This window comes from Aspergillus viridinutans (genome assembly GCF_018404265.1).
Source record: "Aspergillus viridinutans IFM 47045 DNA, scaffold_1, whole genome shotgun sequence".
Classification (NCBI taxonomy): Eukaryota; Fungi; Ascomycota; class Eurotiomycetes; order Eurotiales; family Aspergillaceae; genus Aspergillus; species Aspergillus viridinutans.
The window spans coordinates 1813762-1827589 of record NW_025091217.1 but is presented as its reverse complement, the minus strand read 5'-3'; the positions used below and the strand labels follow the sequence as shown (position 1 = coordinate 1827589).

General features: G+C 48.3%; 3 protein-coding genes across 3 annotated transcripts; all 3 read right to left on the bottom strand.

The window, feature by feature from the left end:
* Positions 1–9772: 9772 nt before the first annotated feature.
* Aspvir_000516 (uncharacterized protein) lies at positions 9773–10243 on the bottom strand (the record flags this gene model as incomplete). The annotated part of the gene is made up of 1 exon (XM_043265651.1): positions 9773–10243. One exon carries the CDS (start codon positions 10241–10243, stop codon positions 9773–9775), a length of 471 nt encoding a protein of 156 aa, XP_043121586.1.
* A 340-nt stretch (positions 10244–10583) lies between these two features.
* Positions 10584–11731, bottom strand: Aspvir_000515 (putative alcohol dehydrogenase; the record flags this gene model as incomplete). Its single annotated transcript, XM_043265650.1, has 2 exons — positions 10584–10880; positions 10931–11731. The coding sequence occupies 2 exons, from the start codon at positions 11729–11731 to the stop codon at positions 10584–10586; spliced, it is 1098 nt and encodes a 365-aa protein (XP_043121585.1).
* Positions 11732–12672: 941 nt separating this feature from the next.
* On the bottom strand, positions 12673–13050 carry Aspvir_000514 (uncharacterized protein; the record flags this gene model as incomplete). Its single annotated transcript, XM_043265649.1, has 1 exon — positions 12673–13050. One exon carries the CDS (start codon positions 13048–13050, stop codon positions 12673–12675), a length of 378 nt encoding a protein of 125 aa, XP_043121584.1.
* Positions 13051–13828: the final 778 nt, after the last annotated feature.

Below are 13828 nucleotides of genomic sequence, written 5' to 3'. Positions count from 1 at the left end.
TGACCATAGAGGGGATTAGGTTGCAGGCGGGCCACGAACTACTCAACTGGTGAGCACGAACCTCGCAAAGCAAAGAGGACCGGCTTTCTGCATAGACTAGTAAGACTTACCGAGTGAGATAAAGAACAACAGAAGATCTAACCAGGTCACACCTGAGGCAACTTGACAGCTAATATGCAAAATCTAAGGTCCACCGAAACGACTGACGAAATGACCTACACCATAACAATGTCAACAACAAACACACAAGGTTCACGGGGAAATTATGACAAGCGCATGCTGAGTTAACACGACTCCTAATTTTCCTAATGGCCTGGTGCACCAGAGGCACGACCTGGATGAAGCAAGGAGTGGAGGAAGGCAAAAGGGGACACGAAAGGGGACTGATTTTGATGCAAGGCACCGGCAGCGCAGTGGCGAAGGAGAGGAGGGGATGCTAACCTTGTCAAATTAACGAGTTCCAAGAGACTCTCTCGCTTCCCAAAAGGGGCCCAGGTTTAAGATAATCTCTGCTCTTTCGGAAAGAAGTGGTGCTTTCAACCGAGACACCTGTCCAAGACGAGTAGGGTCCAGAATCACCACCTCCTCCTGAACGACGTTGCTGCGGGCAGGAAATTGGGACAAGCTGAGTCCCACTTTGATATTGATTTCAAGGCGCAGATGAAGCCGAAAGGGATAAGATTGCTGGAAAGGAGATCAAGTCCAAAAGAGTAACCAGACGATCTCTAGGCAAACGGCTTTGCGGGGGGAGTCGTTTCTACAGTCAACTGCGAATCGAAACCGAACAAACGCACGGGACTGGTAGGTAGTTCAAGCGGAAGAGATGGTAAATAATGGTCCGTCAATATTGATTTGGTCCTCCCTTGAATTTCCCTAGAAAGTGCAATAAAGTCGATTCGGGCCCAGATTGAGGTGAAGGTGGTCGACACAATCAACGAGGGCGTGATATGCGATTAACTATTATAGGGTATATTGAATATTGAATAAATCGATCCACCGTTGTCGTTTTCTTTTGTCTCTCTCTCCAGCCGACAAATATAGCGAACGTAATAATGACCTTGCGCAAAATAACAAGCGAGTGTGATGGCGAACGTGTGATGAGCGAATGTAATAAAGCGAAAGTAAGAAGAATCGAAATTCCTCAAGCTGCCATCTCAAGAAGATCCGGAGGGGGAGGGGGGGGGGGAAGTAAGATAGATGTATGGAGGAAGAGGTAAGAGAGGTAGAAGTCGGAGTACGAGATGACGAGAGATATAAGATTACTGCTTTCTCTTGATTTTCTTACCCCCTTCCTTTTTTAAGCCCGAGGCTGTGGTGGTAAGAAGCGTAGTAGGTACACTAGACTGGCCTGAATGATGGGATGGTGACTTCTGAGTACTTGCTAGGGCAGTGTGGCGGGGGATGCACAACGCACCGGTGTCAAGGAACTTATCTAAACGAATAGACTAGTAGATAGATATGGAGTAGCTTTTTTATCTAGTCTTCATCACTAGATCTTTTTTAGTCCTAAGGCCCTGAAAAGTACGGTTTGCTGGTGGTGCTGGAAGTGGGTGGATGCCCTACTAGGTACCTATTTAGCACTCGAAGTAGTAAGTGGTTTCTTTAGCAAGGTACCTTAAGTTAGTACCTACCTAGCAGTTGTGGTACAAGGGTCCTGAATACTACGGTACGGACCACGAATTTCTTCCCCAGCAGCATGATACTTTTCCTTTTTTTCCCCTTATTTGTTTTTCTTTTTTACGCGAGGCGACAAAGTTAACTCGTGTGAGCATGATATCCGCCCCAGTCTATTCTATTACCCAATCACAATAATTATACGGAGCGTATTCCGAAGACAGCCTAACTTAATGGCTGGTTGGCCGAAAGAGCTTTTGTGCTGTTCATCGAATCCCTGGACTGGGTATGGAGTCCACAGCTCCAGCCGAACAGAGCCGTTAATGCTTCCACTCAATGATAGGTAAGAACCGATTCTAATAATAATAAGGTAATGGTGGTAATAATCAATACGATGATAATAATAACATCTTCTCCCTTTACCACCATTAAACCCCATAGTGTCCGCTGATTCGGAGAGCCATACAGAAACAGAATGGGAGACCCGGGTTTCCTCCTTCCGTTCCTATCCAGTGTCAATTTTTCCTTGTTTTAGTACTCTATTAAAGAACTCCAGAGAAGAAAAAAGTGGAGGTGTTCTTTCTGGAACGAGTTAGCTTGGAGCCGTTAGGCAAAAAGATATTGGAAACAGTATTAATATTAATATATGCAGTATAGGTCAGAAGTTACCACATAGAATGTTGCGAAAAAAGGCGAGCAGAGAGTTATAACACAATAATGATGAACCATTAGACTAGAAGACGGAGTACTGGGTTGAGTACTTCATCTGTCTGCAGCTTGTACATATGCTGGGATGGATGATTACAGGCCTGTTACTTTCAACTCACATCTATTTGTGACATGCAGGCGTGAGAGGATGAAGTAGCCGCTGAGTAATGAGTCCTGGCAAAGGAAAATGGTACAGCTTTGGGCCCTTGGGAAAAGCCACCGTTCAATCGGTCCACGCCGCCGCCTGGTAAGGAGTGGATCCGCCGAGGACGTATGGGGTCGATTCGAGAAGGCTACAGAAGGACGGTGGAGGAACGCGTGGTTGGTGTCAGGACTGTAGGATTACGGTACTCTATACCTACTTGATACCTGGCACTTGCTCCTTCAATTAAGTCAACATAAATTCTAACCATAGCAAGATGGCTACCGTAAGGAGCCCAAGAGACGTTAAGTAACAGGGATACGGATACTGCTGGATAAATCGATGATGCTGGTGGAGTTTGTTTTGCGGGTTCTTTTTGTTCTCTGCCGTTACCGCCCGAGGTTTTAGGAGGGTAGAGCTAGTATCCACCGATACAGTAGGATATACAACCTAACAAGAAAAAGTAAAAAATAGGTCTGCCTGAATGGCCAGGACCTTTTAGGAAAGGACAACTCCGTAGCTAGTACGACTAGGTGGTTCCCACTAAGGACCTAACTAAGGTAGAGTAAGGTAGTATCCGGTGACTGCACCGCCTCTTCTTTGCTTTCCCAACTATTTCCAATGATTTCTCGTCTCGACCTCTTCTTTCGGCCTCGTGGTCGAAGAATAGCCAATTCGTCTGCACGTTGTTTGATCCAATAACATCAACACTCTGGGGATCTTTACCGAAGTCCTTGGTCAAACTAACTCGATTTCCATATTCCGGTCTCCAGGTAGGGTAAACTTCATTTGTAAACCAATTCTCCCGAACCATGACTTCAATTGAGCACCCAAAGCCCGCAGCGTATTATTAGGCTATTATTACTTCACTGGCATCGGTTGTATGGACCGTATGTGAAAGGGTCTCCACCTCTGGACTCTTGCCAATATCAAGAATTGATATCACCACTCAGTTGGAACCCTTCTTTTCAGTGATTTCTTATTTTGGACCCCTCAAACAGGACTCCGGATGCTGTCTTTGCCTATTTGGGCATCTTCCGTACTTAGACTGCTTGAGATAAAAAAGCGCATGGCTGACAGATGTGGACTAACGCGATTCATGGATGGACTTGACAAATCATTTTCTGTGTTTCCTGGCAACCTGATACACACTCTTCCTACTAAGCAAGCCCTAGGGTCTTGACCAGTTTGGATGGAGCAACGGTCGTGCCGTTCTACACTTCCACGGAATGGAGATCTGATTTTTCGACAGACAGCAATCTTGACATCATTGTATGAGGATATCCGCCCCACTAGACATCTGCACCATGAATAAAATATTCTAAGGTTGGATTCAAAGAAACAAAAAAGACATCAAAAACTCGAACTCATGACAGCAGCGACATTACTCCGTACACTATTGCTCTCCGCAGGCAAGATACCCGTCCTAACGGCGTTGTTGTCATGGGATCTGGCAAGCGAGCGCCTTCTTGTGACCTAATAATATCTTCCCACTGAGGGCTGGTTTCTACCAAAGTTTATTTATCCTTCGCCAAAGTCGGCCCATGCCATGAGGTTTCAACACGAGAGTGCAGTGCCAGGACCACAGTCAGGATGATGGCTCACATGACTCATATTTGGGTTGTTCTGCACATGCAAAGGTGGTCAGTTTCTTCCTTCTCATCAGTTGGCTCCCTGCATCCTGTGCGTGGAAAGCAGCCGTGTAATAGCAGTCAATTTGGGACAACTGCACACAGGGATAGGCTTATGCGATCATAGCACGCAAGGTGGCCCGGGTAAAAAGACTTGAAGAGGTTACTACTAACTCTGAGAGACTGCAATATTTACCGCTGTCGCAGTACCTCTCTACATCATAGTCTACCTAGATACTTAGCGGTCACCACTCAGCCCAATGGTCATGGTCATACTTCTGTGCTAAGGCACCTAATGAGCTCAGTTGACCAGATGGAGGACGTGTAGGTACCAGATCGGGAAAAACGCGGATGTAGCGGGCGATCTAACCAGCTGCTAAACATAGCAAACCTTGCATGGGTTTTCCGACTATGCAAGGATTAATGTTTCCTATTGGACAGAAAACGTCTGGGGTGGATCATCACCCCACTGACTGGGTGGCCTCCAGGCTCCAGGTCGAACCCGTCCCCTTTCAAAGACGGATGGCTTCAACAATGATTTGCTGACAATCGTCCGAAGTGGCACGATGGGAAGAGCGAGAGCAACTCTGCAGTGCTACCTTGTTGACTAAGCCTCTGTCTATATTTGTACGGGAAGAATCATCGAAGTTGACACTTTGACAGCGAAGCGCGACCATAGAAAATTTTCTTTCCCTGGTCAGGGATTCAAGTCAATAGTCAAGGAAGGGATGAATCGAGTATGACGTTGCTCACCAGTGGCAGGAGCCCTTGATAGAAGCTGATACAGTGGCTGACACAATAATCTTGGTATGGCCATGTACCTTGAAAACAAAGAGGTAGGTAGCCTAAGGAGTACTGTAGGCAATGGGAGATCTGGCTCTCTTGCAGGGGGCTCTCTTGCAGGGGGCTCTCTCGCAGGGAAACTCGCGAAGCGTTGCTGACAATGAAGTCACCATGAGATGACCCCCTCGTGAGATCGACCCATGCTAGAGTGGGAGTCCTGGCACTGGCAAAGGCGGGAGGAATTGGGAGGGAAAAAAAAAATAAAAAAATAAGAACCGCAGATCGCAAACGATCTTCCAACCTTGGGACCTTGCCAGTCTCGTGCCCCAGACTTTCTTGTCCCTCTGTCCCTCACGGAAAATAACTGAACTGGCGGGAAACTTAGTGGACAGTCTAACACCACAAGCAGCAAATCGCTAGAAACTATTTCGAAGCGTCCACCGCCGCACCGTTCACCAAATATCGCTAGAGCTGAAAGTAGTTGATCAACTCCTACTAATAGTAATAGTACAAGTACTAGAATTCGGCACCGTCCAATCTCAAAGGCTAGCTGAAGCACGGAAGAGGCTTTACGGCTAGTCATTCATTCACCAAGGTCAACGTGGTTATTATTACGGAGAACTCGGTAGATTGTTGTTATTGTTAGGGCTAACTACCGCTTTCGCACCGAACTCGAAGTACTTCAGCGACTGAAGTGGGGCCTCGGCCCCAAGTATGATCAATCGATCAGCGAGGTCCTTTCAGTATTATCCCGCCGAGAGATACGGAGTAGATAGTCCGGATATTCTTGTCTCTTGAGCTTGAAGCGGGTGCCTATTTCTCGGTGGATGATATTTGACAATCGTCGAGGATTCTCGGATCCGGGTTATGATCGGCTCAGGCCAGGGACGGGTAGGGATTGCAGAGCTGAATTCACTCCGTGGATGCTTACAGGATCCTATTGCTGGCATCTGAAATAGCTACCTTATTCATAATGCTGGTATAATCGTACCGTCGATCGATCAATACTCCAGTAACAGACAAGTTTGGGTCTCTTTGACCTTCTAGGTAGTAGGTACGAGTAACGAGTTCTAGGATAGCATAGCCTACAGAAACCTTAAAAGAAAGAAACAATACGAATACGAGTTCATTGAAAAAGCAGTTGTACTTACCGAGTCCTCGGCTTTTTGGTCCCCTTTACTGAGTGACGTTGTTATTCATAGCGTCATAGTGCGTTCCGACCCTGAACCTTTTCTTCTTTCTCGCATGAAACCAAGCCAACAGACTACAGTATACATCGGCGAATGTTCGGGGAAATCCGTTTCCTCTAGTTGCGAACTTGCGATTCCTGATTCCTCAATACCCACTGATGGATCCCTAGATAACTAGCTACTTGGGTCCATCCATCAACCTCTAACCTTGGATCAGGCACTAAACTTTAAGCGGTTCGGTTTGGGTCGGACCCGGGGACAACGTTGATTCCGATGCCTTTACCATCGCTATCTATTTAATATCTATGCCTAAAGATCATCCTCCGACAGGCCTCGGCACCGACCAGGACAGCGCCTCTGATTTGCCGATGATGGTTTTTCCTTTCAGGCTTCTAATTATAAGGTTCAAGGGCAACATTGTTGCAGAGATTTGGTCCTGGAAGCACGGATGATCCGTGGAATGCTGTGGTGTGGTGCCCTAATCTAATTGTGATTACTATGGAGTGCTTTGTATGGGGTATCTAGTCTTGGGTCCTGGCAATATCCCTGCAGTACTCCGTATCAGTCGGTACTTTAATCTGTATACTATTGCATTTGCAGCAACACTAGCAAACTAATAGGAACTGACTTTCTGCTTCTGCTCTACTTTGTAGATGATGCAGATAGAGCCTCACTTCCCTAATCTGGTTAATCTTGCGAACCCTTGCGGCGCAAGCAGCTCTCAAAAACGAAAATCCCTCAGCTCATGCCTTGCAACCCCATGTACGGAGTACTACCAGACTAGTCCACACATGTCAAGGAATATGCGCCGCGGCGAATAGTACAGATCGGTACCAGACTAAGACCACCACCACCATCAAGCTCAACCGTGGGACTAAAGGAAGAGCTTACTTTGGTGATCAACAATAAGAAGTTGAACCGGCAGGCTTTACTCTTAAAAGTTATCATCCCGTTAATAGTCCATAGTACCTCTCTACCCTAACCAATAATGTGAAAACATGACTAACTGTTTCGGTAGAATCATTCCGCCAAGACCACCTCTCACCCGTGCGGGATTTGGGATTCTTCCATGGCAGAATTGCTCCCCTACCAAATTTCGAAGGTTGATATTAGCCGGTTCGGAATAGATGAAAGGGGAGTCCAGGAGTCGCAATTCGCAAGGAAGGATTTGCATCCCGTCGGAGACGCAGGGCATGCATGCCATGCCCCGCCAGCGCACCCTGGATCCTTGCTTCGGCATCTAATCAGCACGATCCGAAATGAGGCCGGTAGAAACTGGACCCTTACCTTCGGTCTCATAATACAGAATGCAGGTGTAGTCTTCTGTGCATAGTCACTAACTAGAGATATAACGACGGCTTGACTGGACTACTGTAAAGTTCCTCACTATTCGTGCATTGCTACGAAGTATAGTTGCGCTCAGGACCGTTATGCAAGTGCTGGTGCAGGTGCAAGTCCGGAGCATCTGGACTAATGCAGGAGCATGGCAGGTTGATGATAGTCGAAGCTTGGAAATTATCTAGAGAGCAGATAGCCAGGGGAAATGGAACAAAAACTCAATTGTCTGGTTACTCCTGGCTTCTCGCCCAAGGTTGGTTAATCCAACAGTCAACCAACACGTTGCAATTGCGTTGCGTTGTGTAGTGTTGACACTGACGTTGGCATACACTTGCTGATGCTATCAGACTTTGACTTGATTCCTTCCATCTCATCTCACGGTGCCCTGGTTGTCTGATCTTCGCCAAACCCTAATCGAAAACAGAAAATGTTTCACCCTTCCCGCTCACTGACTCCTAGCAACGATGCATAGCCACCCATCCAAGCGGAGCCCACCGTCGATCTCTCCCAAGGAAAGCTGTGCGATGATAACTCCGGTGGGATAGCTGATAGCTGAGAAGACAAGACCTTACTTCACCTGCATGACTTCATATTCATCGTCACTGTCTGGTCAACGGACTTTGAAGTCGCCCGATGGCCCGACCAGTCAGAGTTTAGGAACTTCACTTGGATGAGAATCTGCATATGCCTGCAGACGCAGTCCTGCTCTGTATCTCTGCTGAATATTGATTGATGAGAACGAGTGACGATTATTGTGCTCAGATGCTGCGTCGGGCTGCTCAGTGGCAGACAGGCAGCGCCCACCTCGTCCGCCAGATGAGAAATGCATGTTAACCAGCACAGTAACCACCACAATGCGGTATCTACTTCTAACCACACTTCATCAGAGCAGCAGAATCAAATAAGATAGGCCCGACCTGCTCTATCTGCTGCCAACTGTGTCGCTGCACTGTCATGTGTAGCTGAATCAACGCTTACCACGTCTTAGGTGTCCGTGTCTACGAATAGGATCACCCTGCCGCTAACGACACAATGTCTGAGTCGCGTATACTAAATAAAGCCCGCGTCCCACGCCAGTCTCAACCACGTCCGGTTTCTGGTAGCCATCTGTCTACAATTTGCATCCATGGCTCGTCTACATGTCTTCATTCGCCGATTGGGGTTATTCAGCGTCAACTCCAAGCTCTGTCGATTTGTTCAGTTTATTTTCGTCCGGATATACAGCCAGCCACCTCGGCAGGATGGAGCCATCTGCTGGACAATTCCTGTGGTGTATTTCAAGTTACCTCACTTATAGTGCTGACTGCACTGCTCACAATGAGATAGAGATGCCTACAATGCCGTACTCTATTCCACCAGGTATTGCCCGAGCTCCAAGCCCACAACGGTACCTGAGTGACGACACCTATCATCCAGCGACTATCTTGCAAGAGATACTTGAGACAGAATAACATCAGCTAACGTACCAGGTATCAGGCTCATTCACACCGCACTCAATAGCCACGGACCATCTTCCTCAACCTTCCGGGAGCATGAATGGTGATTTGACAATCGGCGAATGGATGGAGTTCACAAGGCCCAACCGCCATGCACTAGTTTCACATTTGCCTGCCCAGAATAGCAGGCTGTCCGTCAGTTCCCTGTCGCTCACGGCTTGAGTGCGTAGAATATGGGGTCCCAGGGTGTTTCCAGCGAGAATCTTCCCAGGTTTTCAGCATGTGCTGCCTGGCAGTTGCATGCTTTCAGCAAGCTGCTTTTCGGGCTCTGGAATGGATGATAATAAAGCTATTTTGAATTGTTGAGAATATACTACTACAACTACTCACGACCATCTACAAGTCGTAGTTCTGCAGATTATCCTACTGCCTGGACTTTGGACAGTCCTTTAGGAAGAGCTTGACTCCACCTGCCACGCTCGCCATAATCTGGTTTGACTGACTCCTATCGGCGACTCATTTTAGACATCAGCTGAGAATCAATGCAACCCAACAGAGCCTGTAAATAAACATAGCAATACTCTCTACCTATCTACTGCATCAAAAGGAAAGGCTCATCCACATCAGCTACACTCAATATCCTCCTGACCCCAAGAATCCATCCTCATACCATCTTCGAGCTCTCTTCCACAGTCCTGCCATAACAGACAGGAAACAATCTGGCCCAGAAACCCGCTCGTTTAGGATTCGTCTCCCTTTCCGTCATCAACCATCGGGCAAACGTACCCTCCGTACGAGAAGGACTTGTACTCCGCAGATGCGCAATCTACTCAGTCAGACAGAGCAACAGACATCATGAAACCGAGTTCACACACCTCATCATACTTCTGCAATGCTAACCAATAATGCTGTGATAGACCGAATGTACTCCTAAGTGCCCTCCTGCCGATTCTCCCCGCTGCCGTGGTATACATCGCCGATAGAGCCTTCCGATCGAGCCTTCTTAGGTCGCTGATGTGTCCCCGGTGTAGCTTCCGACCTTGTCGTTGGTAAACCACCTCGATAAGGCTCGTCAGGATGTCGGCTTCCCATGTGGCCAGGAGATCGTGATGGAAGGATGTGACGTGACGTTGGAGTCTCATCAGGTCGAGCTTGAGGCGCAGATTGCGTGCTTGGATCTTGGCGATCTTGTATTCGAGGTTGTGGTTGCTGGCGTTCAGGGCGTCCAGCGCTGCGGAGTATCTCTGGCGAAGGAGATCTGATATCAGTCCATGGATTCCGTCTTGCGCGGGCTTGACTCACCTCGACTGATGAGGGAGAAGATTCGGAGTCCAAGGTTGACTGTGAGATGGATAAATCGGGGGACATGCTGGGCTCGTATGGTTGGAGTCTGATACTCATGGTGACTCGCTTGGCGCTCGGTGTCTTCTTACTGTGATAGATGCTAAGGAATGAATGACTAGACTGTTCAAGATAAGCTGCCGTTAAAGGAATGATTGTCTGTCGCTCATGTACGCTGAGCTTGTGAAGTTGATGAACTCTCATGTCTCTATGATGTGTCCTGCTAGCTATAGTGCAGCAATTGTGATGGAGCCACCAAGGAAAGAGCCACCCACTCAGTACGTGGAAAGCACAGTTAAAAGATCATTATTCATGAGCTATGTACTATATTGCGTCTATGTTTTAGTGCCCGTGATCTAACATAGTTAGAGAAGTTGCCTCAAAGACTTCTGAAGCCAGATTATAGCTTGCTTCCTGAGGACTTTCCGAACTCGATTACCAGCTTCCCGAATTGCTTTCCTTCTTTCATATCCTGGAATAAACTGTCAAGTCCCTCGATATCGCCCAAGTCGGTCTGCACAACGCGAGAAACCACTGGATGAATCTTGTTCGCCTTGACGAAATCAACCATCTCTTTGAACTCCTTGCGAGAGCCCATGGTAGAGCCACGGACGTCAATGTTCTTTAAAACGGCCTGCATCAGGAAAGGCATCTTGGGGGACACGGTCATTCCATAAACGGAGAGGACACCACCAGCCTGTCTCAGTCAGTCGGGCTTAAGGGTGGGCGCTCAGTTGGACGTCATACCTTGAGCAACTTGGTTGCCTTCTCGACAGAGTCACCACCTGCACCGTCGATAATGGCGTCAAAGTTCCGCTTGCCGCTGGGAAGCATACCCAGAAGCTTCTTCTCCCATCCATCCTCCTTGTAGCTCACACCCCCTCTCGCGCCCAGTGCTACGGCTTTTTGAATCTTCTCCTCGCTCGAACTCGTCACATAGACATCCGCACCCCTTGCCACTGCGAAACGGAGAGCAATCAGCGCAACACCACCGCCAATCCCCGTGATCAAGACAGCCGCGCCTTTGCCAGAATTCCTTTCACCCGCCTTGACCACCAAGGCTCTCCATCCCGTCAATCCAGTCAATGGCAACGCAGCGGCTTCCGCATCCGACAGATGCTCTGGAGCTTCTTCCACCTCGGACTCTTCAATGGTGAGGTATTCTTGCAGTGTACCCTTGTTGTAGACCTTTGTTCCCCCCATAATGCGATAGCCCTTGGGATCTTCAGGCCCATCCGGAGAATCGTTCCAGCCCGTCCCGGGGTTCAAAATCACTCGCTTGCCCTGCCACCGTTCGGGATTTGTCACATCGGGGCCGGTGCCGACAACCACTCCTACCCCGTCTGCCCCAAGGGGAACATCAAAAGTGGCGCCGGGGTATAAATGTTGCCGCAGGAAAACATCACGATGATTGAGTGAGGCCGCAGTCATTTTTATCAGGAGTTCGCGCCCCTGGGGTGTCGGCATAGGCAATGTCTGGACCGAGAGGGGGTAGTAGACTTGGCCGGGTTTGCCATCGACCTGGGACATGAAGATTGCTTTCGACATTGTGACAGTATTATGAGGGTCTTCCAGTTCAGTACGTATAATTGACAGCGATGGAGAGAGAGAATTGGAAATTTGAGGTCTGGAAATTCTACCCCAACGCACATCGATGATCAGTAATCCGTGCGGGGATGACAATGATGACAGCCGTTATCGATAACCGAGGCTGGACGGAGTTGCGGGTGATCTATGTGCGCGAAGCCATTTGATATTCGACAAATGAGTATCACCATCAAATTGAAGCGATGATATGATCTTTATTTGCATGATGACACTATCGATTTGCGAGTGGTATACAGTAGCTATGCTATCTTGAAAACTTCGGTTAGGATGAGTCAATATTTATTTTCAAACACCAACATAGCTGTAGGCTATGACTAAGTGTGACCTGGAACAGAATAATCAAAAGGTAGAACTAAGCTTTTCATATCTTGCTATCGCTGAGCTTAATTGAAAAGTATCTCCATGTATTCAGGTGTTTACGGAGGACCCTACATAGGTTCTAAATTGGTTGCCAACCTCACAAATCGCCTTCGCTCTTGCACTGACCCTGAGGAGATCATGGCGACTGACTTCAAACTAATACTTGCGATGTAGCTGACGATTCACCCAGGGACGACGGCGATGATAAGACCTCGTCTCAAAGTCCGCGTCGTGGCCGTGACCCGTCTCCATCGACTCCTCGGTGGAATACTCGCACTTGCTGAAAAAGGTATCCTCGCAGCAGTCCAAGCGGTCGGAGGTCTCGAAGCGAGTAAAGCTCTGTTGACACTTTACTGGTGTAGCCTGATGATAGGTCTTCGTTCTCGATGAGTCGCCGCAATGAGGGAACGACGGCGGGCAGAATTTACATCTGCTTGCTGGGTACGGGGTGTCTTGAGGGGTCTGGCAGTATGGATCTCCCGGAAGACAAGTGCTTTCGGCTGTGCATGTGCAGGATCTGTCTAGAGAGTAGGGCTCTGGACGGAGAGTGTCGCATGGACAGTCTTGACAGGTGAAAGCTGGGGCGGAGCAGCGAGGGATCTGATCCTGTTGACCTTCAGGACCGCAATGTCTTGGCTGTTGCACTCCAGGAGAGCAGCAGTTTGGGTTCTGCTGCGGCGGCTCTGGGATCCAGTGGTGGCTTTCGGTGTTGTTACCGTGTCCATGTCCGTGTCCGCATGGACAGGATGGTTTGTCCTGGAGATTTGGAGGACAGCATGGTCGACCAGGCGCACAGTGGTCGGAGGTCTCGAGGATGTGTGATCCGGTACAGACGGGTCCGATCTTCTCTCCCTGGGCAAGACCAGTCCGGAGGGGTTTGCCGTGCCAGTACCAGGCATATGGCATAGAGGTCTTTTCTTGCTTCATCTTGGGGACAGCCAATGTGTTGGGGTGGAGAGATTTGCTCTTTGGCTTAGGAGCATGCTTGAGATATATATCCAGACTGGTATGGGAGTTGTGGAGACGGCCATGCTACAGAGTCTTTCAGCAACAGACAAACAGACAAACAGAGCGATATCCATGATTGACTGATGGCTGCTGCTAGACAAAGACTCTGCCATGAGGATAACCGGTGCCTGAGGCTTCAACATCAGACGCGGAGGTTGGTGATGGTGAGGCAAGGCATGTTGGGTGTATGACCGGTAAATGCCATCCACCTTGCCTTTCATGCCTTGCATCCCTTTGCATCTGAGTAGAATGATGCGCCATAAATACACTCTTCCCCCTCCACACCCTTTGTTCTAGCAAACAAACAAAATATTGCATCTTCATGGGAGTCCAGCCATCTTGAGGCGTTCATACAGACTGAAATTAAAGGCGACGTTTGACAGCACCATTGATGCGATGGACGTGGCAGTAGGACAATGTAGGTTTGTCTGAAGGGGTTATGCCCACGCACTGTGGAAAGTCGTTTACTCATGCCATACACCGATGAGCTGGTGGATAGATACCTCTGACGCTGATGTTCCTGAGATGAAATCTAATCAATCATAATCATCATATCATATGATAGATTATACGAGTCAATTATGATCTCACGCTTGTCCTACAGACACGTCTCCTCACAATGTTTTCTAATTGACTTGATACTTCTGACCTAGGTAGGTAGGAAAGTAG